Genomic DNA, 26,760 nt, shown 5'->3' on the forward strand with positions numbered 1-26,760 from the left:
CCACAGTAAGCTTGTAGTCAGGAATAGTAATAGTCAGGGTTTTTGACTCCAAGTAAGAAGACATACTGCATAGTCTTGATACATCTACAACATCTGTCACAGGGACTGGGGGTTGATTATTTTCCCTTAAAACAACACTCCACTACTTAAGCTGTAGTAATTTAAAAAGAATAATGATATGAAACCACTTTTATGCTATTTTGGACATAAAAAACTGTATAAAATGAGTCAAAAAGGTGAGAGCATTTGTCTTGTCTGAAAAACTAAAAATGGATGGTACATGACATCCAGGCTCCTTAAAAATATTGCAAGACTATCTACTATAAAATGCATTTACTGCGCGAAAAAATGCAGAAAACGCACTGAACAATGTAATTTCACTCAGTGTGTATTGTGTAAGTGTAATGACATCAGTAGCTCATCTATAGATGTAACCCTTTGTAGGGTAAGGCTGGTGATATCACTACATGACTGTGATGTCATCTGCTAAAATGAACAAATATTTTATCACAACAGTTGCACTGTAGCTGATCTAACATTAAAAATGAGTCACCAATGAAACTTACAGGCCAAAAGCATTGTCTTTTTATCCTTGTTTCTGCAGTAGCCATTTTACTCCATGAGGTTTTACGTACCTTCTCATATAAAATCACAGAACCCTGGTTAATGGCTTTAACTGAAGACATGTATAGTCTGAATTTTTCTTTCGTTGTACAGTGAATTATACTAATGTCCAATGCTAAGGTTTTACAGGGCAACTAAAAGCAATGTACCTAGGCATTGCTTTCTGCCCCCTCCCTCTCCTGACTTCTTGTTTTTCTGATCAAAGCAAATTCCTTTATGCTGTAATTTATTCATACAGTTTTTCAGTGAACCTGACCCTGTAGCAAATCATAACCTCATGCAAATCACGTGCAATGTACAGTCCCTCCCTAGTGACTCAAAATGAGCAAGAGCTTAAAAATTAATAATAAAGACTTTTGAAAGACTCATCCCATCCAGCACATCATCTGTTTGAACTGTTACCTTCAGGTCAGCGGTACAGGACAATAAAAGCCAGAAGTTTGCACTGAAAAAGGATTGCACATAATTTATGTATAATGACAATAAAAATTCTGATGTTAAAGATTAATATACATACCGCCGGGGTGGATGCTGCTGTCGTTCTTTCCTCCTGCCTTCTCTCGGGTTTGGAGGTTTTCCTGGTTCTCGTTGTGGCAGGGGCCTCCCCACTCCACTTCCCACTACCCCACCACCCGTGCCTCCAGGCTCCCGGGTATTGGCCAGGGGCTTACCACCCTCTAAGATAGGTTTGGAAGGTCTGCCCTGCAGTCCACTAGATGGAGGAGGGCTGGGCGCCTTCTTTATGGCAGGCTTATCCCTGCGAGGAGGTGGCATGGCACTGGGCTTCAGCAGCATGCTTGAGGAGGAGAAGGGGGGGGGGGGGGGGGCAAGCAGACAGTGACAGAAAGCATGTAGTAACAACTAGCATACCAGCAGAGCTGATGGCCTATGTTCTAATAAGGAATAGTCAGTAAACAGGCATGATGCAATATAATGCAAGCCCTAAATAAAAATGTCTAAGTGCTTATTTATGTCAACTAAACACTAACAAGAATATGTATTTTAGGAGAAATATGAACAGAAGTCAATAATATCTACATGGCTTACTATAGATAGGATGTAAATGTTTTTACCCTTTAGCTAATACAGGAGGAATATCTGGTTTGTTCTTGGCATTCCTCAGTGCTGATGGACTTGGTGAGGGAGAAGTAGAGAATGATCGAGACCTATAAATGAAGAGCAGTCATAATAATGTCAGTATCCAGTTTATGCAGAGGAAATCAAGTGTTTTCACATTCTGGTATGAGCCACTGAGAAGCTTGTGTGTAGTCAAAACCGCTGACTAAAGAAAACTGCCCAGCTTAATGATTTTGCCACAATCTTGTATGTCTACAATTCACATTTAATGGTTGTCATACCCTATGAACTGCAGCCCCAGATTCAAGCCTGTAGAGGAACAGAAGTACAATCTAAGATAGCATTTATATAGATTGTTCACCTATTAATGTGTTGAAGCTGGCCTCCCTCTCTGTTTCTTCAACGAATTATAGGACTGGTGGTTTTTGAAACATTTCAACCCTACTTCAGGACTATCCAGCAGTAAAACTTTAACAACATTAGCATTTATTTCATGTTGTGTTTCATGTCATATTATAAAAAAATGTTAATTACAAGCAGCAGATTTTTCCATCTTCTATTAATAATCCTACTTTATTAGCATTTCAAAATTCATTACGATCAAGCAAATGCTGGGCTTTTTGTCAAACACCATTTTCCTGACATTTCCTTTCCATTTTCAGCTGATGTGAATATTAGTTAATTGTCCTGACAAGCACATTAAGTATTGTTTCTGAACAATCACTATGTAATTATTTGGCATTATTATTTGCATAGAAACAAATAAAGGTCAGTTGCTGCTTTAGAGGTCACCTGGTAAATGCAGCACAACAACAAAGTCATGTCATACTCACCACTCTGTTGCTCTGTCTCTCTATTTTTACAGAAATATTGTTTGGATTAAGAAATTATTACTAATCCTTTGAACTCATCTTTAGTTCTTCAAGTGCTGTTTAGTTACTGTCAATCTTGATACAATGCTACAGCCAGAATATGACTATTTTAGCTTAATATAAAGATTATGGGAAAGAGCTGTCCTCAATCTGGCTGTAGATAATAAAATCCACCAATAGCCGACTGCAAAGCTCATCAATGAAAATGTGACTAAATAGACAAGTAACATGTTAGCAAAATGTAACAATTGTTTTTATTTTCCTCCCACTATTCCTTAGTGACTGCTCTTAATGACTCTGTTACCAATACATTCTATTATTTTCAATAAATATAAGAAATATATAGCAAATATGCATATCACTATGTCACTATGTCTATATACTATTTTTACTGACATAATTGAGAAAATATCTGTTAACCTTCACTGTTAACAGGCATTGCTTTCTGCCCCCCTCCTCTCTCCTGAAATAGTAACAGGTCACACTGCATCAGACACAGGAATTTTGTCCAGGTAAACAAAAACTAACTTCAGACTATCGAGTTTCAACTGACTGAGTTGAGCATCACTTCTTGTTTTTCTGATCAAAGCAAATTCCTTTATGCTGTAATTTAATCATACAGATTTTCAATGAACCTGACCCTGTAGCAAAGACCCCCCCCCCCCCAAGATGTAAATATTATTTTACTGGCTAAAGACTTTATATTTTTATAGTACCATTATATATACAGTGGGTATGGAAAGTATTCAGACCCCTTTAAATTTTTCACTCTTTGTGTCATTGCAGCCATTTGCCAAAATCAAAAAAGTTCATTTTATTTCTCATTAATGTACACTCAGCACCCCATCTTGACAGAAAAAACCAGAAATGTAGAAATTTTTGCAAATTTATTAAAAAAGAAAAACTGAAATATCACATGGTCATAAGTATTCAGACCCTGTGCTCAGTATTGAGTAGAAGCACCCTTTTGAGCTACTACAGCCATGAGTCTTCTTGGGAATGATGCAACCCCCTCAACATGATGCTCCCATCACCATGTTTCACTGTAGGGATTGTATTGGGCAGGTGATGAGCAGTGCCTGGTTTTCTCCACACATACCGCTTAGAATTAACGCCAAAAAGTTCAATCTTGGTCTCATCAGACCAGAGAATCTTATTTCTCATAGTCTGGGAGTCCTTCATGTGTTTTTTGGCAAACTCTATGCAGGCTTTCATGTGTCTTGCACTGAGGAGAGGCTTCCGTCAGGCCACTCTGCCATAAAGCCCCGACTGGTGGAGGGCTGCAGTGATAGTTGACTTTGTGGAACTTTCTCCCATCTCCCTACTGCATCTCTGGAGCTCAGCCACAGTGATCTTTGGGTTCTTCTTTACCTCTCACCAAGGCTCTTCTCCCACGATTGCTCAGTTTGGCTGGACGGCCAGGTCTAGGAAGAGTTCTGGTCGTCCCAAACTTTTTCCATTTGAGGATTATGGAGGCCACTGGGCTCTTAGGAACCTTGAGTGCTGCAGAAATTCTTTTGTAACCTTGGCCAGATCTGTGCCTTGCCACAATTCTGTCTCTGAGCTCCTTGGGCAGTTCCTTCGACCTCATGATTCTCATTTGCTCTGACATGCACTGTGAGCTGTAAGGTCTTATATAGACAGGTGTGTGCCTTTCCTAATCAAGTCCAATCAGTTTAATTAAACACAGCTGGACTCCAATGAAGGAGCAGAACCATCTCAAGGAGGATCAGAAGAAATGGACAGCATGTGAGTTAAATATGAGTGTCACTGCAAAGGGTCTGAATACTTATGACCATGTGATATTTCAAGTTTTTCTTTTTTAATAAATTTGCAAAAATTTCTACATTTCTGTTTTTTTCTGTCAAGATGGGGTGCTGAGTGTACATTAATGAGAAATAAAATGAACTTTTTTGATTTTGGCAAATGGCTGCAATGACACAAAGAGTGAAAAATTTAAAGGGGTCTGAATACTTTCCGTACCCACTGTATACATTATATACATTTTATGCTGCAAAAAGTGAGCTTTATCAAAGATCAAAGATCAGGTGTAATGACATACAGACAGACACTAATACATATATGTGGTATATATGTATACCTAGAGCGGCTTCCGCTGAATGAGCTGTGCTGGGAGGAGTGGCTGGAGTAGGAGCTGAATGAAGAGGAGTGGCTGCGGGAACGAGATGACCCAGAGCCTGAGTAAGATGAAGAGCGAGAGGAAGACCTGTAAAAAAAAAAAAAAAAAAACACACCCACACACACCCACCCACACACACACACAAACAAACAAGTGTAGTTAAAATTAATTAACATTCCACAGTAGGACAATATTTATAAAACTAAAAATCATCTATACACAGTGTTGATGAATATAAAGAGGGCACAAATAGTTCACTTGTCATAAAAGGGTCCTATTCAATCAGGGAACCCAGCTGTTCAGGTTAGAGCAAATTTACACAAGTGTGTAAGGTTCCTCCATTTGTTTAAATATAGGTAACCTATGTGTAGGGCTTCAGCAAATTACGATTAAGATGTTTAAGACTTTTTTTAGCCTACTATGAAAGCTACTTAAGACTTATTTCACATGCATAATGGAAAAGAGTTATGAATAATCAGTTGAGTGTTCATGCTGTAATGTTAATGGAACAAAAAAGGAATAACAGAGCTCACAAGCAGCACACAGCGTAATACTAGAGATCTCTTGCAACATTAATTCATCTTCCTTTTAACTGGACAAGAAGCTTTGAAAGCATTTCTAGAGGCTACTTCCTACCCTATCAGCAACAAAGCAACATTAGCAGAGACACAAACTCTGGTGTTAGCAAACAGAGAGCAGCTCAGCAGCACACCATGCAACGTTTACAAAACTTCAACCCTGAGGGGTGGGGGCATTCTCTGCTGCTTCAGATGGAATGGTAACACCTACTCAGCTGAGTGCTTTGGTTTTTCATTTTTCCTACCAGTTTCTGTTTTTACCAAAAACACGTTACCAGTACTGTTGGTGATTAATTCTGCTTAAAATCACAAAATAGAACTTATTTTAACACATACATGGTAATTATACCTTTAAATTACATAAATAATTTTAAAAACTCCCCCATGTTAGGTAAATAAAGCACCAAAAACAACTTATTCATGGACATGCTATGTTGTCCACCCACACCAGAACATGCAAAGCTGGGTCTTCTCCAGTAATTTCTGACCAGGTCACTAAGTTTGCAAATGTGCTGGGTTCCAAGTTGGTTTTGTTTTACCAAGGTTTTATCACAGATAAATACGATAAATCCGGATGCTTTTTTCACAGCAGCATAATATGAATGACACATGATACATGTTTTTTGTTTAAACATAAAAACTTCTTTCCCCATCATGATTATGCCGCATATCCTTACTTGAAGAAGGAAAGCCCCTCCCCGAACTGCCACCTTATCGTGGTGGAGGAGTTTGAGTGTCCGAATGATCTTAGGAGCTATGTTGTCAGAGACTATATGCCCCTAGCAGGGTCTCCCAAGGCAAACAGGTCCTCGGTGATGGACCAGACTAAGAGCAGTTCAATAGCTCCTTATGAAGAAACGAACAAGGACCGTGATGTCACCCGGTACAGCGAAGCCAGGGCCCCATCCTGGTGCCAGGCCTGGGGTTGGGGCTCGTAGGTGAGCGCCTGGTGACTGGGTCTCCCCCCATGGGGCCCAGCAGGGCAAAGCGTGAAAAAGCAACGTGGGGCCACCCTTCTGTGGGCCTACCACCTGCAGGAGGAGCCAAGGCCATGGTTCTCAACTGGAAAAAGGTGGCTTGCCATCTCCAGGTCAGGGGAGAGATCCTGCCTCAGATGGAGAATTTTAAGTATCTTGGGATGATGTTCACGAGTGAAGGAAGAATGGAACGTGAGATTGACAGATGGATCGGTGCATCGGCAGTAGCAATGTGGTCGATGTATAGCGTCCATTGTGGTGAAGAAGGAGCTGAGCCAAAAGGAGAAGCTCTCTATTTACCGGTCAATCTACATTCCAACTCTCACCTATGATCATGAACTTTGGGTCATGACCGAAAGAACAAGCGGCTGAAATGAGCTTCCTTTGCAGGGTAGCGAAGAAAGAGCTTGGTCACCCGGGAGGAGCTCGGGGTAGAGCTGCTATTCCTCCATATTGAGAGGAGCCAACTGAGGTGGCTTGGGCATCTGTACCGGATGCCCCCTGGGCACCTCCCTGGGGAGGTGTTCTGGGCATGTCCCACCAGGAGGAGACCCTGGGGAAGACCCAGGACACACTCGAGGGTCTATGTCACTCGGCTGGCCTGGGAACGCCTAGGTGTCCTCCCAGATGAGCTGGAGGAAGTGTCCAGGAAAAGGTCTGGGCATCCCTGCTTATGCTACTGCCCCCACAACCCAGCCCTGGATAAGCAGAAGAAGATGGATGGATGATGGAAGAAGGAAAGAGTTCTTACCTGGAAGAGTTGGAGAGAGAGATGGAGGAACCTGAGGGCCGATGTCGCCGGCGCCCTCGAGGAGGGGAGCCTAGCCCAGGGCGTCTCCTAGGGGATTTGGACCGACGCCAAGGATCCTTCCACTCATCAGGCCGCCTCATTAGTGGAACAATCTCCTTTTTTGAGGGAGGCTCTATTGGCCTGCTGAAAAAATTAATGGTTGATTAGACAAGTGGCAGAGTAAAAAAAACTATTATTCTCATATTGACTCACTTGGGATTAATTAGATATATCTAAGCTGTCTAAGATGTAGACCAAATTGAGCAGAACTCTTTGCACAAGCAATACATTATAAACTCTAAATCCATTAAAAAAAAAAACATTTTAAAAACAAACTTACATGTAAAAGTGAGTGTGTTAGATGTTCTTAAAATATTCTTTTTCATGTCAAAAAAAAATCCATTGATGTATGGAGGGAATTATCAGTGGAGCAATTAGGCAATAATTTTTTTAAAATTCCTAATGTGAGGATTAACTGTTTGGATTACTGAACAAATACTAAAAATCTGACATGTTCACAAATGAAAAAATAATACATACTCTTACCTGCAGACTAAACTGCATGATTGAAACCTGGCAGCCTTATTGCTGCTTAATGTGTAACATGCCTTTTCTCTTCAGTTATACTGCTGTACTAGTTTCATGCCTGTGATACAGGCATTTTCATACAACAGCTGGAGACGTTGGCAGATACTGATTTTTTTTCCACTTCAGTTATAAAGTAGGATGTGTTACTGTGTGTTATGTATGACTCACAAATAGGCTGCACTGAAACTGACCTGTGATGATGAATGATACAAATACCCTTTCTACTGAAATGACCTAATGTCTCCTTAACTGAGGTTCCATCTAATTTATTAAAACACAGAAAGAATAACATGAAAATAAAAGAGGAGTAACAAGTCGTCTCGGAATAAATTCAAGAATAACGACAAAAAAACAACACAAGAACACCAGCTGATATGTCGATGTGAAGAGATTGACTGAATCACTGCATCTGTTTGACCTCACTTGACTACAGCTCACTACAAATAACTTAACACTTTCTTACAGTAACTGCCTATGAGTTTGGTCTTTAATCATATACTACTAGGGCTGTGCCAAATATCGAATTTTATGTTGCATGGCGAAAGGATTAAGATTGATCTTGATGATATGACTTGGCTATTTTTTATTTGATATGGACAGGTCTTCCAGTCAATCACGCAGCAGAAATACAAGACAGGGGCAGGAAGGCACAAGTTTAACACATACATAATATAACCTTTATTTAGACAGGGAAAGCCAGTTGAAAGTCTAGCTCTCTTTTGCAATGGTGCCCTGTAAGGCAAGGCAAGGCAAGTTTATTTATATAGCACAATTCATACACAGTAATTCAAAGTGTTTTACAGAAATAAAAGAAGTTAAAAAGTACATAGGCAAAAATTAAAATGAGACAACACAGGAGAACAATCAGATAATGAACCACCGAGAGAACATTGTATTTAAATAAATAAAATTCACACAAATTACAAGACAATAAGAATAAAACGAAATAAAACATTAAAATGACCCATTATAACAAGTACATTGGTCAACTAAGACAGCATCTAAAAGTGGTTTAAAAAGTTCTACGGATGGAAATTGAGATAGTTTGAGCATGTTTTGTGGTTTATCCCCTTTGTAGGGTTCATAATATGAAAAGGCTGTGTTCCCAAGTTTTGTGTTCATGTAAGAAACTGTAAAGTGATTCTGCAACTGAGTACTGTATATTCAGTTATGTTAGTTTAAAAGTGATGTAAGATAAAATGGTAATTTATTACACAAGAGTCAAATGAAAAATATGTGTCACAGCAAATGCAATAATAGAAGCAGTGATTTATAAAAGCTTAGGATCTAATTGATCTGCTCCTGTGGCTCTTTTTTAATTAATTGAGAGCAAAGAAAAACTTCCTGGACAGATAGTTGCCTTAGGGAAAAATTAACACTTGAATAATCATTCCTATTACTGAATGGACTTGGTTAAACTTTTTTTTTTTTTTTTTTATTTTTTTAAAAACATTTTAAAATTATAATTAAATTTTTAATTAAAAATATCACTAGATAAGATAAAATGTGTATTAAAAGCACCACATATTTTTTCCTTATCTGAAATGAGAACAGTGTCAATTGAGAGATTATTGGGTAAAGATGACATAAAACCACCATTCAGCCTCTTAACAGTTTTCCAGGAATTGGTAGGATTTTTATCATCACACAGATGTTCAATAAAATAACTAGTTGTAGCAATTCCAATAGCCATTACATAGCTATTTCTTAGTTGCCTACCAGTGAGCTGGTGATTCTAAATGGCAGGCATGTTAGGACCAGACAAAATACAGATTTCCCCAAGAGTTTCAACAGTTAAAAATAAAGATTCAAAACCACACTGGAGTTCGATAGACTTTCTACACATCACATCATTAGTGTTGGTATAGAATAACAGGTATTTGCTCAATGATGTTGTGGACTTTAAAACCAGAAAAACAATATGTTAAGCAACAAGGAAGTTTGACCAACCTGATAATAGAGTCTCCAATCACAGGTTGACCATTACTGTCACAGATGGTGAGATTGCTTGGTAGAAAGTCTTTGAAGGGCTCTGCGGTGGCAGTACAAGCCAGCACATCACAGCTCACAGGGGTTGGCCAAAGTGGCAAAACTGGCTGGGAAACAGCAGAGGCTGGGGAGCAGTGCTGATGAGCTCAGCCATGGTGTCGGACTTTATGTCCCAATCGTAAGCATTTATTCCTTGTAGGGAAGGCTGGTGGCGAGTGTAGAAAAACAGATGGGAAGTTTCCTCCTAGATGGTACAACCGACGGCAGATTCTATACAGTAAGCCAATCATCCGTAAACTCAGCCAACAAAGAACAGGCCATAGTGAAGCCAGGTATAAGCTGTCATGTGTTGGGTTGATGCAGCTCACATGCTAATATTTGAGCTGCTGTTGCTGTGTTAGCCAGTACGTCAGGAGTTAACAATGAAAACATCCAAACGGACACAGCCCAGGGCTCAAAAGATGAGAGCATTGTCTAGAGCAGGGGTATTCAACTAAAATTTAAAGAGGTCCAGTTAGAGAAAATTTATTGAAGCAAAGGTCCGGAAGATCATAATGTCTAACTAGTTAGTTTGATATGTATTTAAGTAGTCTAGTAGTTTTATCAACATCTGCATGTAATCAATACCTGACTGTCAAATCAAACGAATTCAGTAAAATTCAAAAACTTTCTGACAGTATTTATTGTCATGTAACATACAACTGAACATATATGCATGGCTGTAGATATGTATAATGTTCTCTCATTAACTAAGTTCTCTCCCTTTCCCCGTCTCACTCGACAATTTCTCAATCTTCTGTTTTGGCTGTAGGTCCGGGTCCGTATGGGGCAGCTTCTGGGTCCGCACCCGGACCGCGGTCCGCCTGTTAGTGACCTATGGTCTAGAGCAATGCTCTGAGGATTTTAGTAGTTTGGAGATATTTTTGATATTTAAAGTCCAACAAGAAGCAGAGTAGCTTGCATCGCAAAATATAGATGTATATTTGACAAGAATATACGAATGTTCCACCAAAAATGACTAACCTAACCTTTTTACACCCTAAAGCATTGCCATCCTCTAGAGCATGTAAAATGCTTAACTTTACATTGCCAGACCCAGGGAAAAGTTGGTGGTCCCTTAAAACAAGAGTGACACTTGTTGCACAACAGACCTAATTTATTTGGAAATGATCAAAGAATGTTGCTTCTGTTCTGCAAACTGTGACCGCTTTAATATTTTAGTTGCAGATTTAAAATTTTGAAATACAATTGTATAATGTACTATGTTTGCCACGTTCAAATTTTTAAAAGAAAATAAATATTTAAATAAAAATTAACATTTTGTCTTTATGTCACTTAGGAGTAAAACGGAACCTTTAAGCTTGACTGAAATAGTGCACAAGCACAATGTCCGACCGCATCCGGCAAGGATTAAACCCACCGTTTTTAAAAACCAACAATAGCGACAGCTTGTTTTTCCATTTTTATAGTGAGATAAATTGCCAACGCTACTCACAAAACAACGCCGTGGGCCTATGAGGAGGTGTAGACGTTTCTGTGCTTGGTGGCATCACAGCAATTCTATGCCACCATCCTATGATGGCCCCAACCACATTGAGGTGGTACTCAATTGAAATGGAAAATGACCATGTATGTGTTGTTCAGACAAAGGTCCAATAGCAGGCAAATTTGATCTGGGTTGAGGCTGCTTCTGGCAGAGAGGGTACTGTCCTCTTTTATTCTGTAACAGATGTTAAAGCATTAGTGGTGGGGGTGCTGGTGAAGAGGGATGTAACGTCAAAGGACACAATAGGTATATAGTTTTAGGTGTCTGACTTTGGAGGCAAATTACGCTCACTTCCAGATGTGGTGGTCTGTGTGAGATAAGATAGTGGCAAGGTGTTTGGCAATGTTAGATGTCACTGAGTTTATACTGCTGACGACGGGCCTGAGGGAGGCTCCTTCCTTGTGTTTCTTAGGGAGCCCATACAGACGGGGTTGTCCCCCCTGGATACAGCCTGTAGTAGGAGGCCCTGTCAATGGCATTGTCCTTTCTCAGGTGTTTTAAACAGTCAATCACCTTTTCCTAATAGCACAACAATAACTTGTGCTGGTGAGGTCCCTTCTTAACTTTTGTAGGTCTGTTGGTCTTCCAAGACAGAAGTTACTTTTCCATGATAGTCTGCTGTTTTTAAGACCATTGTGCATCTCCCTTTGTCTGCAGGCAGGATGATAATAGTCTCGTCCTTGGACAGGGATGACAGGGCCTTACTCTCCTGGGTAGTGAAGTTGGATGGTGGTGGCTTACGAGACTGCTGCAGTGACTTTTAACCGGAGTTCCTCTGCTTCTGTATTAGATAAGCAATTGTTGCGAATGGCAGATTCTGTGGCTTTAATGAAGTCCACAACAGGAATATGTTTGGGCGTGACCACAAAGTTAAGTCCTTTGGCTGGGACATCTCTCTCTGCTTGGGAGAGTTCCCTCTCTGAAAGGTTCCTTACACATTTGTCCTTTGTGATCTTTGTGGTTGACCCATTTTCATTTTTCTTCCCAGTGACTTCTTTTCCTGCCTCCCTGCGAAAGAGGAGGATGTCAAACTTCTTGCTCTGTCTCTCTTTGCCTTTCTGGTGTTGAACCAACTGTGCCTGCTGGACAAATTGCATTACTGCATCCCAAGCAAGTCTGCGCGGACTCGAAGAAAGTTCTTGGAGACAGTGGTCTGTAGTTTGTTTTAAGGTATCAATTCTGAAGTGAACCTTCTCCCAAAATGTGCTGTACTCAAAAGTACTCAATCAATATAGCTATACAAGTAAAATGCAGTTAAATATACAATGCATATATTTACCCTTGACATTGACATGTGAAAATCTCCTTGAGTTCATTAAAACCCTGCAGCCACCCGAAAGCAGTGCGAAAGTGAACCGCGAAAGTGATTAAGTAACATGCAAAAAAATGCTAAAAATATTACTGTGCTAACTTCCTACATCCAGTTGCAAAAACCGCTGTCATAAGTTACAATGTAATCATTTACAAATACTTATAGAAGAATTATGACCGAAATATTGCTAGACTGATATCTGCCTAAACTGCTTTAATAAGCTATGTTTGTATTTTGCTGTTTTTATCAATACTGCACTAAGTAACCACTCGACCTGTGTATGGACACCTACTACTTAGCCCTTGTAGAAGCACTTGCATGAACAAAACAAGTTCCTCATTGTTAATTAATTTCATGGATGTAATAAATGATTTTACTAGTACTACCTGCCCAGCTGCACTATGACACCATCAACAAGTATGGGATTTTCCCATGTTATGTAGAGACACTTATTGTTAGAGACCAATATTTAGTTTTGAACACAACAAGAGCTGATGGGTAACCATGTATCTAAATATTTGCTGGAGGAAATTATTATGATTAGCGGATATTCCCAGTTAAAGAAAATGCTAGTTATGCTCTATGCTTGAAGGAGCCCTCTATCAGCTGCTGCTTAATGAAATTTAAGGCTCAACTGGTGTGACTGGTATGTTTTGCAATAGGCACTGCCTTTAGACAATAACAAAACCTTGTTTTGTACCGTCAAATCTGACACTGGGGTGCATATTTGGAATGACATGATGGCCTAATCAACCATAATAAATGAGTGTCCATCCTTCAGTGTGTATGAAAAATTCCACAGGCGGTGATGCAAGAGCAAACAAATGCCTTTGTCAGAGCACGAGTCATAAAGCTAAAAATAGAATCATAACACATGATCTTTTTTCAGCTCTTAAATATTTACACACTATTAAATATTTTAAAAAATAAGGAGGTGGATCAAATAAAACCATAAAGCCCAAGTAGTACAACAATAGGTATACAATGTTTGCAATTTGATGAATTGGCTGGAGGAGGTTTGTGTAAAAGTAATAACTATTGTAGCGCGAGGAGGCTTTGTTGATTATACAAGCAGATGCTGAAGTTTGCATGTAACTAACATCACTGTTTGGTTAGAAACAACATGAACAATATTGCCAACTATGTTGTGTTAATCCTTTGATAAGGTTTGACCCCAACTTCTTGTCATCGCAACGCTGATAGATATCTATCACTGAGTGATAAGACTAAGTTACAGCGAATATATGCTGAATTGAATTAATTTCCTTGAGACTACTACTTGGTTTCCATTTGCCTGCAGGATTTTCCAGCCTTGGTGGGTCTGCTCTCATGTCATTACACTGACAGAGTACATTTTGGATGGTTTGGTGGTGAACACCCTATTTATTCTCCTTGCCATTATTTGTCTGGTGTACCTCTTCAGGAGTGTAGCCAGGGCTATGAGTCGTTGCTTGCAGTCTCCAGGGCATCCTCAGGTATGGACAGCTTGTTGTACTTCTTACCCAGTCCTTTCATCTCTCTGTGTTTTCCTAATTTTTGCCTCTAACCTCCTTCTCCATGCAGGATATTGCTCCTTAGTGGTGAAATTTATCTTGTGACCAAGCATGGTCTTCAATCTCAGATCAGCTGCTCTTGTGTTGTTAGGCAGTGTGTGTGTGTGTGTGAGTGTGAGTGTGTGTATAAAAAAACAAACTGAAGATCAATGGGAGGTGGAAAAAAGCAAGCATTTTCCATTCGCCTCTGACAGGTAAAACTGCCTAAGAGTTTTATGCCACTTCATTCACCATTTAACGTAATAGCAAAAACATGGGTGTTGGCTCCCATTTGTTGACAAAGGAGGGAACATCATTTTCATTGTTAGTGCCCTGAAGGCTGAGAAGAAAAGCATAGTGAAGTTCCACAGTTTCAAAACTAGAGACCATGAATGAAGGCAAATACATGAAATATGTGACACCCCTTGTTATCGATCAGAAACTGTTAAAATGTGACCAGATTAGCTCATACTGAAACACAGTGTTGCATGGTGCAACAAAAAATATGTCATCTTGCCTCTCAAACCACAAACATTTATTTTGACAGTACACGGCAGAGTTAATTATTAATTTCTATGTCTTTTATGACAGGCCTACAAATAAGCAGCAACTGAAGGCAGCTGCTGTAAAGGCCTGGGAAAGCCTCTAAAGGGAAAAAACTCCATGTCCATAGCTCCTAGACTACAGGCAGTCACTGACTGCATCCAAGTATGGTATTTTCCAGACTATAAGTCACACTTTTTACTCCTCTGGCTTGTCCTGAGACTCCTGACTGAGTGTCAGCATTCGGGCAACCTGAGAGAGGAAAAGGAGATGCTGTTTCATCTCCCCCACCCCAATGTTGGTGCAGGTGTTTAAAGTTACCCAACATGGATGAATGAATTTCACAATGCACTTCTGCTTGTTATGTCTAGCCTACATTCTTCAGAGGCTAATTTAGACTATAATTAGTATAATTAGAAATGCGACTTATGCACTGAAGCAACTTATATGTGTTTTTTTCTGTTCATCAGTTTTGCTAAAAGCGATTTATACTCCGATGTGACTTATAGCCTGGAAAATACGGTATTTTAAATGAACAATTTTATATTTTTTTTTGTTACTTCGTCCATTTGAGTCTCTGAAAACAGGAATCGAACATCTCTGGAGAGACCTGAAAATGTCTGTCCACCAACAGCCCCCATCCAACCAGACTGACCTTGAGAGGATTTGCAACAAAGGATGGCAGAAAATCCTCCAATCCAGGTGTGCAAAGCTTATTGCGTCATATGCAAAAAGATTCAAGGCTGTAACTGCTGCCAAAGGTGCTTCAACCAAGTACTGAGTAAAGGGTCTGAATAATTATGTAAATGTGATGTTTCAGATTTTTCTTTTTAATACATTTACAGACATTCCTAAAATTCTGTTTTCACTGTGTCATTATGTGGCACTGAAAATAGATTAATGAGGAAAAAAATGATTTTAGAAGATTGTAGTATCAGGCTGCAACATACGAAATCTGAAAAAAGTGAAGGTTCTAAGAACTTTATGAATTCACTGTATAAAATGGCTTTATATTCCTAAATGGTTAATGGAATATTAAGTTTTTGAAACCCCTGGAATTAAATCTGAAAGTCTACAGTCCAACATCTTGACCTGTGGTTGTGTACAGATGAAAAATTTACTAAGATATTCCAACATGCAGGCAACTTTTCCTTAGTAAGAGGGCAATAAAATTCAATACAGTTTTCATAGATTTAACTAAGAACTCACCAAAATTTTGCTGTTGCACCATACTTTTATGTCTGTGCTTTGACATTTGTTATGGTTTTTGGATTTGCAGTCCATTTCCATAATGTTTGTGCTGTCACGTTTTGTATTTGTTTTGTCCCTAAGCACAACTGTAGTATATGGCAGCTGTCGACAAAAACATTGATGTGTCTGGAGCACAAATTTAGATTACAATCTAATGAAACTGAAAACTGTATGTAGAAAGGTCAAAAAATTTTCAAGCCAGTTGTCATATATGTTTTTCTGTATTAGAAATGAAGGGCAGATCTTGAAAGAAACAGGAAAATCTAAAACTTGCCAAAAGGCAAACAAAGCATCAGTCATGAGAATGAAAGGTCTACATGCCTAAAAATTTTGGGAGAGTCTGGCTTCATTTCATTAACCTGTCATTGCTACTTTTACTGTAAGCTTGAAGGAAAAACAAATAAAAACAAACATCCACCAGTTAGTTATCACACTGTGACAAGTTTCATCAAGAATTTGTGGTGCTGGTCACAGGTAAAGTGAAATTTTCTTTGGACAATTAACCTTAAAACCTTTCAGCCACTCTGCCCCCAAACTCTGGAACTCACTCCCACCAGACATTAGAAACACTGACTCTCTCCCTATCTACAAATCCAGACTCAAAACTTACCTACTGAAAATTGCGTACTCAATGTAACTGTGATTGCATTATTCACCTTAAAGGACACAGTACAGTGTCTATAAAGGCACTGTAAAAACACAATAAAATGCATTATTATTTTTATAATTATATTTCATAAACAACTACACAAACATCAGCCAACAGGAAGTATAGTAAGGAAGGGAAGTGGAACTGTAATAAAGCTTCCCTATTGTGCAACTTTCTTATTTTTGCTACTCTAACTCCTGCTTGTGAAATATTTAATTAGCAGCAAAATAATCTTTTAATGGAGCATGACATAAGTCCTGGTTCAGTGAAACTTCTTCATATGCTACAACATTTATGAATCACTTTTTACACCCATATTTCTCCAGTTTAGAATTTCCAATGAAACTATCTATTCAAAACAAAAATAATGTACTGAAATTTGATTAAATGTCCTGCTGGAGCACTGTAGTAAGATAACTGATGTAAATGTAAAAAAAATTCCACTTATATCAAGCCATGATGTCATAATTTCTGCAACAAACTACCTAAAGCCAATTGAAATTTCACTTACTTGGGTGGCAGGCTAAGGGGAGACCGTGGTTTCACTTTGTCCTCGTCTTTTTTCTCCCTGATGTCTCGAGGAGGGCGTGCCCTGGGCCTTTCCTTCTCATCCCGCTTCATTCGGTCCCTCTCCCACTCTTCTTTTCGCCGCATCCTCTCCTTCTCACGCTCCCGCTCTCTTTCCCTCTCTCTCTCCCTTTGCCGGCGCTCCCTCTCACGATGGTCTCTCTCCCTCTCTCGGTCCCGGTGTCGCTCCCGAGGATCATGGTCACGTTCACGTTCCTGCCAAGAGAGGTATACATAAAGATAAATCTGCTTTGCCAAATTTTTTGTGATGGCGTGCACAGAAAAAAAAAAAGTCCATCACCATTGTCTATGGCACTAAGCCCCAGGTCCATTTAACATCCTACGGCTTACAAAATACATTTGTGTTTCATTTGTAAGATAAAATTAAAAAGTTAATTGTAGTGTTGCCCTCTGCTTAGACTTTATACTTAGAAACTTTTGCGAAACTTTTGCCAGATTGTGAATGATACTCACACTGTAGTGGTAAGGAAGAGGAGCCTCTGTGTATTGTACTCTGAAGTTTTCATACTGGCCACCTCGCCAGAGGGCCTCCATTTCATAATCATAGTATGGATCAGCGTATGGGTCACTGCAGAAGAAAACATATTTAAGAAAATGCACAACACGTAGGTTATTTACACATACACTATGGAAAAATAAACAATTCTCACTGCTTAATATGCCTTCATCCTAAAGTGTTTTCACAAACTAGCATAAGACAATTTTACAGAATCATGGATGCACAGGCTGCGTGTCTAATGTGATATCTTCCTATCTCTGCATGCATTTTCCATGACATGGCAATTACAGCTAGGCAAATTCAGAAACCAAGTATTATAAACATGTTTAGACAGTACAGCCTAGTGAAAAATCAGATTTGAGAAGGGGGAAGAAAACTGACAGTGCTGTGTTTCATTTAGGGCTGCACCGATCGACCATTTTTGGAATTAAGTATTCTACTGAATATTTCAATGATTACTCGAATAATCGGGTAAAATTGACTTTTGCATTTTTAAACAATAATACTACTGTGTAAACGACATGTTACCTTAAAATGACGTTACCTTGTGTCGGCTCCGCTGGATGAGCCTGTCTGGTTCCATAGCAGGTCCAATAACGCAAGTCATAATTAAACAAATACTCGAAGCAAAGAATTTGCCTCGATGATTTTTTGTAATCGAATTCATCGATTTAGTCGAGTAATCAGTGCAGCCCTGGTTTCATTATATATAAGTTATATATATAAGTTAGTCTACACTTACCCATAAATAGGATCCCTGAAGTCAATTTCACTGAAAATGGAAAACAGTTTAGTATCAATGAAAACAAATCAATCACCTAATTTATGGTACATTGCCTATCTGTGTATACCCCTTAGTGGCAAACTTTTACTGTGTTTTGCTGCAACATCACTGCTGTGTGTCTTAGATACAAGACTGTGTGTCTTGATGCAAGTGTGAGCTGGTCATACTCTCTGATGATGCGGTAGCTCCGCTCTCTGAAGAAATCGTTCTCTTTGTCAAATTCTCTCTCGTCCTCTCCAATGGTCACATTGAAACGCTTTTCCTCAAAGTCTGGCTCCTGTTCCTTACGGATGGTGGCCTTCTTTAGCACCTATTGGACAGAGAAACAGATACAGAATGACCTATATAACAACACACAGTAGAAACCTCTGAATGATATCTCCAACTGGCAGCAAAGGGGCACTAAATATACTGCACAGAATCTGCCAATGGCAAAAATCTGTTTTATCATGACATGAAGAGAGGTAAGACATCTTTAACCATCTCTGGATGTTGCACTCACTGTCGCACCTAATGAAGCAGTGTATTGTTATTTTCTATTAGAATTTGGTAAACTGGTGATGAAGAAATAATGACTGAAGACATAACCTGAAGACACAAATTTTGATTTATTTTGGCTGAAAAATATGTGATGAATCCAACCCATCTTTCAAAATGATCAAACATTTGACTCAACACTTCTCTACAGTTTGAACAAAAACTGAAAATGATGTGACAGGAGGGTATGTTGTAGGACTAAGACTGCATTCATTTTAGCTAGGTGTACCTAATAAACTAGCTACGTAGTGTACACATTTGGCTCACAAAATAATAGCATGACATTTGACACAAGCTCAAAGGCAGTGGAAGGGTTTACCTCTTTAGCATGCCTCAGACCTCTCTCCCAGGCACTCTCCACAGGAGGTTCCACTGGAGGAGGGGGTGGAGGGAGCTCCTCCACTGCAGGTCCAGCCTAAGACAAACAAATGATTTCACAAGTTATTCTGCCTCTTCAAACTCACTCACAGAGAGCCCAGTGATACTGTCCGAGCAGTTGAAGTCAACTCCATGTTTTTAATCTTCATGATCAATATAGAGTGTATGAACTATACCAACAGCAAAGCCATCTGTGCACAGCTTCTTAAAAGGTAAGTCTAAGTAAGTAAGTAAGTCTTTTATCAAAAATTCCAAAATCTTCACAAGTCTTCACATTAATGGAGAGACATACCCAAGGATTATTTGGTATGAGTGGGTGCGGTCCTCCAGGAGGCGCTCCATTAGGTGAGAAGAGGTCTGGCTTGCTGATGAGTGAATAGTTGCCTTTGTCATTTACTCCAGGATGGATGAATCTACAGTTCATACCCCAAGTACAATTTCCTAGAGGAAACAAAATGTAAACATAATAGTTAAGACCATTTGCAGGCAGCTCATAATACAGGACCAGTTACCCAATATAAGGAAAAGTCACACTTCAATAAGACAAAGACAGTTTCATGTATGCCTGGCCAGCAAGTAAATAAATAAATAAATAAATAAATAACACCTGGATTTCACTAAGCAAAAAGGTAAGAACTTTCCAATGAATAATTACTGCAGTGATTCATTTATTTCAACTAGCAACAAGTTATATAATCAAACTGATAGAGTAAGTAGCTTCTCATATCATGAAAATATTTTACCGTTGCAGAATTATTGGCCAGTATCAAGCAAAGAAGACAACTGAAGATAGCTGATACTACTAAATCTGGGTTAAGAACTGTCCCACACATTAAACTGGGATGGATAGTGGTGAACTATCATCTTGTATGAAAATTCATGATGTGCGATCACCTTAGTATTTAGTGAAATCAAATTGTTTAAAAAAAATAATCCATATGCAAATGTGAAAAGAACTTAAGGGATTGTGGCTAAACAGCTATGTAGTCTTAAGAAAACCACTTTTCAGTGAGGCTAATTGGGGGAAAAAAGGTTTCAGACTCCAGAGCAATGGAAAAGGTTATGCGGTCTGACAAGTCCACATTTACGAATCCACGTTTACCCTGTTCCAGAGTGATCGGGGAGTCAGGGTAAAAAGGAGGGCAGATGAAGTAATCTACCCATCATGCCTAATGCCTAGTGTACAAGCCTGTGTGGGACTATATTGGACCATTGTAGAAACCAAGGTTGGTGCTATACGCAATTATTTATTCTTTACATAAGGACCGATAAAAACAGAATGCTGATTAACCTTAGCATTTGTTCTTGGGACTAGTAGTACTAATACTGCAATACTAATAACTATATATATATATATATATATATTTATATATATTAATGATACTACAGTCATTTGGAGTATATATTTTAAGTGTGTGAGGTTTTTTTTTAAATCAAGTGTTTTACTAAAGACATTGGAAAAATGAACTGAAATGTATATTAAGTGTAATGGTTCCCTCTGCTGTAGACCAAGTCAAATGACAAGAGCTGAAACAGTAACATTCTTTAAATAGAAAAACAAAACATATTACAATGTTAGATTGTTATACATGTATAATTATACAGTTAACAGTTCTATTTACATGGCTTTACATGGAGTTACATTAATATGATTATCTGAATCAGCCAATAATACAACCATGCTGATATGTTGGTCAAGTTCTAGCATAGGATCTGCTCTTTATCACCTACCTTTGATGAAGAACCTGCAGATGGGACGTGGTCTGATCTTCCTGTCAGAGGGATCTTTTACCTCCCCCTCTTCCAGGTCATCATCCTGCCACACACACGGAAAATCATGACATATTTAGCATCTTATAAATAAGCCAGTTATTAGAGCAGCTTTTTAGAGTTGAGGTTTTTTTTTGTTGTTGTTTTGGACTTAAGGGAATTGCATGGCCAACAATGGGGATTGCATACACCACAAAATGCAGTGAACCAGTAAAAATAGTTTCTGTAAAAGACATTTTTTTTAGTTACTGATCAAAACATTAGTGCAGCTCTGCCAGGCAAGGCACCAGGCTCACTTGTGTATATAAGAACACAATTGTCCGAGGAACATGGAACAGACATTACTCTGACTTTTTTTCCTGCAGCTCTCTTGTAAAAAAAATCATGGCGTGAGCTCTGATGTGTCTCTACAAAGGAAACACTGATCCTCAATGAAATCAACCAGATTTTCTCCCGATCTTAGGCTGCATCTCACTCCGACACTCTCCCACTGTGTACTGCTTTTATCTGTAAAAATGTTTATGTTACGATAAGCAAGTTCTGGAAATCAGGGAGCACGATCATACAGCAGTTGGCACTGTTGCCTCAAGGCAAGAAGGTTCCAGGTTCAACTCCTGCTCAAACCTGGGGACTTTCTGTGTGGAGTTTGCATGCTCGCCCTATGCCTGTGTGGGTTTTCTCTGGATACTGCAACTTCCTCTCACAGTCCAAACACATGCAGGCAGGGGTTAGGCTTATTGGTGACTGTAAATTGCCCATAGTGGTGAATGTGAGTGTGTGTTTATGTGTCTCTGTGTCAGCTCTATGATAGCCACCTCACTTTGCCCCTCTCTGACTGGTTAGAAGGATGAGGGTTGCTTAAAAAGGTTGAAGCTGATATGGGTAGGACTTTTCAGGCTGGCAAATGAGAAGCCAGAATAAGCAGTTACAATATTTCCAATAAATTAAATATGTTAAATATACAGTACTGTGCAAAAGTTTTAGGCACTTAAAAATACCCACGGGATACTTTTCATATAAATTACATTAACTGTGTTTTCATTTATATATTAACTTCATACCAAATGCAGTGCATGGAACAAAACCTAAATCTAATCAGTATTTGAAGCACTCCACTTTGCCCTTACACGACCAGGAGTTGTCTTTGGTTTGACCTGCACACAGTTTCTCCTGGTACTTTGAAGCACCTCGAGAAGCCACTGCAGGTCTTCTGTAGGTTCAGACTATTCCAGAGTCTTCTGTCTCTTCATGTGATCCCAGACTGACTCACACTGCTGAGGGCTTTGTGGGCTTTTAGGGTTTTTTGGGGGTCAGACCATCTGCTACAGGACTCCTGGTTCTTCTTGCCTCTGAAAATAGTTTTTCATGAACTCTAGTGGCTTCTTTATGGACTTGATTTACTGCACAATGGGCTGCACAATGAACAATCAATCAGTTTCAGATCAATCAGACACCTGATGGTGGTGTGTGAATCTAAGAATCTAAAAATAATCTGAACATCTAAAGTGCCTAAAACTTCTACATAGTACTGTATATTTTAATTATTATGTTTTCTTAAATTTTGTTTGATGCTTTTGATGTGCTACCATGTAAAAAAAATTAATTGCTAGCCCTAATTAGAATACATTTTGGAGCATAGTATCAGTAAAAAAAAAGTTAAATATTGTAGCTTAATGTGTAACAGAACATTTGGCAATATCTCTAGATACAGGAATTTTGGACACTGCAGCTAGAGCTACTTGGTGCACAAACTTATTGAGGAGTGACAGAGAGACATGACTGTTGCCTAGCTTCTGCAGTTTTGTTACCTTTGTGTTCATGTGTTCAAGGCCCAATTACACATAAATGATCTTTGCTGAGATGTTTCTACACCTTGACTGGGGTCCACCTGTGGTAAATTAAATTGATTGGACATGATTTGGAAAGGCACACACCTCTCTATAGAAGGCCTCACAGCTGGCAATGCACATCAGAGCAAAAACCAAGCCATGAGGTCAAAGGAACTGCCTGCAGAGCTCAGAGACAGGATTGTTAATAGGCACAGAGCTGGGGAAGGCTACAAAAAAAGTTTTGTTTCACCAAAGGTTCCCAGGAGCAAAGCGACCTCTATAATACTCAAATGGAAGATCTTTGGCACAACCAGGACTCTTTCAAGAGGTAGTCGTCCAGCCAAACTGAGCAATCATGGGAAAGGGGCCTTAGTAAGAGAGGTGACCAAGATGGTGGATAATGGTCACTCTGACTGAGCTCCAGAGAGCCTGTGTACAAATGGGACAGAATTCCAGGACAATCACCACTGCAGTCCTCCACCAATCTGGGCTTTATGGCCGAGTGGCTAGACAGAAGTCTCTCCTCAGTGCAAAACACATGAAAGGCGCTTGGAGTTTGTGAAAAAAAAGCACCTGAATGACTCTCAGATTGTGAGGAACAAGATTCTCTGGTCTGACAAAACCAAGATTGAACTGTTTGGCCCCAATTCCAAACATTATGTCTAGAGAAAACCAGGCACCTCTCATCAGCTGCCCAATACCATCCCAGCAGTGAAGCATGGTGGTGACAGCATCAAGCTGTAGACGTGTTTTTCAGCAACAGGGACTGGGAGACTGGTCAGGGTTGAGGGAAAGCTGAATGGAGCAAAGTACAGAGATATCCTGAATGAAAACCTGTTTCCCAGTGCTCAGGACCTCAGACTGGGCCGAAGGTTCACCTTCTAACATGACAACGACCCCAAGTACACAACCAAGATAACACAGGAGTGGGTTAGGGAAACTCTGTGACTGTCCTAGAGTGGTCCAGCCAGAGCCCTGACTTACACCCTGTGAAACATCTCTGGAGAGACCTGAAAATGGCTGTCCACCGAGAGTCCCCATCCAACCTGACCAAGCTTGAGAGGATTGGCAGAAAATCCCCCAGTCCAGGTGTGCAAAGCTTGTTGCATCACACCCAAAAAGGCTTGAGGCTGTAACTACTGCCAGGTTCTTCAACTAAGTACTGAGTGAAGGGTATGAATACTTATGTAAATGTGATATTTCAGGTTTTTTGTTTTTAGTAAATTTACAGACGTTCCTAAAATTCTGTTTTCACTTTGTCATTATGTGGTATGGAGTGTGGATTAATGAGAAAAAAGTGAATTTAAACAATTTTATCAGGCTGCAACATAAAAAAATTGAAAAACAGTTAAGGGGTTCTGAATACTTTCTGAATGCACTGTAGTTGATGCCGCTTAATTTAAATATGTCCACACTGGCCCAATACCTATTCTCTCAACTGGCTTAGGACATGTTTCTTGTCCAGCCATGATTGCACTACAACTGTCCAGAACTCCCATTTTGCAAATTTCTGTATTTATGAATAAACCACAACCACAATAAAAAACTATTATAAATTGGAAAAATCCCAACCCTCTAGCCAAGGTGTTTTTCCCCATTTACCAGAACCCTGTCTGTCAACTCACGCTAGCCAAACCACCAACCAAACTATGATCACTTACATCAATCTCTCCTTCGTCAATTTCTCCATCATCCTCATCCTTTGCCTTGTCTCTGAAGGAATCCCTGCGAACTCTCTCAGGCCCTTTGGAGTTTTCTGTCTTCTTGGATTCATTGTCTTTAGGAGATGGTGGCATGATTGGTTTCTTTTCCTTCTTACTACTCTTGTCCTCATTCTCCTCCTCTTCTCCCTCCACTTTTGCATCATCCTCATCTTCCTCCTCCTCATGTGCAGGGATGCTGGGCTCCTCTGGAACCTCTTCATCATAATCTAATTCGTGTTCATCCAGCTCCCGAGAAACAGATGCAGAGTCATCATCTATCTCCCTCACCATGGCAGGTCTCCTCCTCTCCTCTTCCTGGGCTCTCATCCTTTCATGGTCCTCTTCTTCCTCCTCATCAACTTCAGCTTTTTCTGGCTCTGCTGAGGCATCCTTTCTATAGTAACTGTAGCATTCCTCCTCATCTTCTGCATCATCTTCAGCATTAAAGCTCTTTACTTGTTCCAGCTCTGAGTCTGGAGATTGTGGGGTGTCAATATCTCTATCCTCTTCCTCCTCTCCATTCAGCTGGCTCCCCTGAGGACATTCTTCATCCCCTTCCATCAGCATAATAGTTTCATCCTCTTGTTCAATTCCTCCTGTATCTCCAACGGGCTCCTCATCCTCTGGGTCAGAGACAAATTCGGGAACCACCTCATCATCATCTAATTCTGAATGTCTTCCTAGGCTTTCCACAGTGTCAAACATTTTGTAGTCCTCAACGAGCCTCCCATCATTCTCTTCATGGACTACCTCACTGCCTGAGTTGACCCTATCCTCCCCTTCATCAGGAGAATCCAGCAGCTCACTGTCAGAAAGGCCCTTCTCCTCCTCCTCAGGAGACTGAGGGGACTGTGTAGGGCTTTCAGGAGTATCCATTAGAAAATATTCTGTCAACAAAAAAAAAAAAAAAAAAAAAAAAAAAAATAGATAACCAGTTACTACACAAGAAAGAGTCATCATGTAACATGCTAAGTACACATTCTGATAGTAAAGTCCAAATTTTCTATATTATTAAATGACTATGCCAAAGTCATCATGTATAACTTACCAGGCAGGTTACGTGCCAGGTAGAAGAGGATTTTAAAATCTTAACTACCGAACAAAACTGTCTATTAAAAAATAAATATAGCAATATTGAAATAAATGTATATTTTAGCACATTCAAACAGAGATTGTAATTTTGGACTCAGGAAGACGCAGAATGTATGACAACAAACAATGTTTGTTTTTAGGCAATTTGGACTTTACCTGGGTAAATTTGGTTAGCTTGGTAACAGACCGGCTATCGAAATAAAGTAGACTAGAACTTCTTCAAGTTTAAAAACACTTTATAACTGTAACATTACTTATCAAAATGTTTACAATCGACAGCAGGATTTGCTTTATTAGCTTCCGGCGCGGCTAATCCAACAGCAAAGAGAAACTTTAGCTATAACAAGTTAGCTATAGCGACTAAGCTAAAAACTTCACATACATCAAATGTCTCGTGAGAGTTTTATAGTTTACCTACTTGAGTGTACGCAATCAGACAGCACGTCCAAGTTCGTAAATATTACATAAGTTCACCTGCATCGAAATGCGACTGGTTACAGCTCTAATAGCTGGGTTCCGCTAGCTGCCAACAAGGCCCACAACTTGGCAATGCGAATTGCCGGACTAACCAGCGAGCACAGTGCCCTCACAGAAACCTTCCGTGTCTATTATAAACACACAAACCGGGTAAGTAAAGGTGGTAACTAGTCAGACACGGTCGCTCTAGCAGTGAGCTTATTGTGTACGTTAGCAGAATAGACTTTCAATTAACAATGCAGCCTCTCTCGAAGATAAGCTAAAAAGCTAAACGGGGATAACAACATATTTTCATTCACCTTGTCGACCCAGAGCTGTTTAAAACGAAACTGCTGCGTTAACAACTGCACTCACCCGCTAAAACTGTTTTTTTAAAGTCTACAATAAATATAATACGATTTAATGTAGCCGCTGTAGTGAAGAAAATATAACACCGAGCACTACACAGCGCGAGCGGCCATTATCTCACGTCATCAACATGGGACAAATTGAAGGGAGGGGAGGGCGGGGGGACTGAGGACAGGTCTGAGATCAGGTCTGAGATCAGCATGTGGGTCAGACACAACGTTTAACAACGGTGATAGCAAAATCTGATTTGCCTTAAAGTGTCAGTGGCACACTTGAGCAAATGTCAG

At 39.6% G+C, this 26,760-nt stretch overlaps 1 protein-coding gene across 4 annotated transcripts in view; it reads right to left on the reverse strand.

The window, feature by feature from the left end:
- zc3h18 (zinc finger CCCH-type containing 18) overlaps positions 1–26,588 on the reverse strand; it is a 40,685-nt gene extending 14,097 nt beyond the window's left edge. For 2 of the 4 annotated variants that reach the window (XM_026310817.1, XM_026310813.1), the window contains exons 1-13: positions 26,067–26,588; positions 24,515–25,443; positions 20,986–21,070; positions 19,547–19,695; positions 19,196–19,291; positions 18,507–18,649; positions 18,298–18,327; positions 17,510–17,624; positions 16,980–17,251; positions 7,020–7,202; positions 4,675–4,800; positions 1,698–1,790; positions 1,142–1,420 (exon numbers count right to left, since the gene is read on the reverse strand). In XM_026310817.1, coding sequence (XP_026166602.1) covers positions 1,142–1,420; positions 1,698–1,790; positions 4,675–4,800; positions 7,020–7,202; positions 16,980–17,251; positions 17,510–17,624; positions 18,298–18,327; positions 18,507–18,649; positions 19,196–19,291; positions 19,547–19,695; positions 20,986–21,070; positions 24,515–25,432 — 2,489 coding nt within the window. In that variant the 5' untranslated portion in view covers positions 25,433–25,443; positions 26,067–26,588. Of the gene's footprint in view, positions 1–1,141; positions 1,421–1,697; positions 1,791–4,674; positions 4,801–7,019; positions 7,203–16,979; positions 17,252–17,509; positions 17,625–18,297; positions 18,328–18,506; positions 18,650–19,195; positions 19,292–19,546; positions 19,696–20,985; positions 21,071–24,514; positions 25,444–25,804; positions 25,980–26,066 lie in introns of those variants that run through there. The other 2 variants (XM_026310814.1, XM_026310816.2) reach the window with 2 other exon arrangements.
- Positions 26,589–26,760: the final 172 nt, after the last annotated feature.

This window comes from Mastacembelus armatus, chromosome 6, assembly GCF_900324485.2.
Source record: "Mastacembelus armatus chromosome 6, fMasArm1.2, whole genome shotgun sequence".
NCBI classification, from domain to species: domain Eukaryota; kingdom Metazoa; phylum Chordata; class Actinopteri; order Synbranchiformes; family Mastacembelidae; genus Mastacembelus; species Mastacembelus armatus.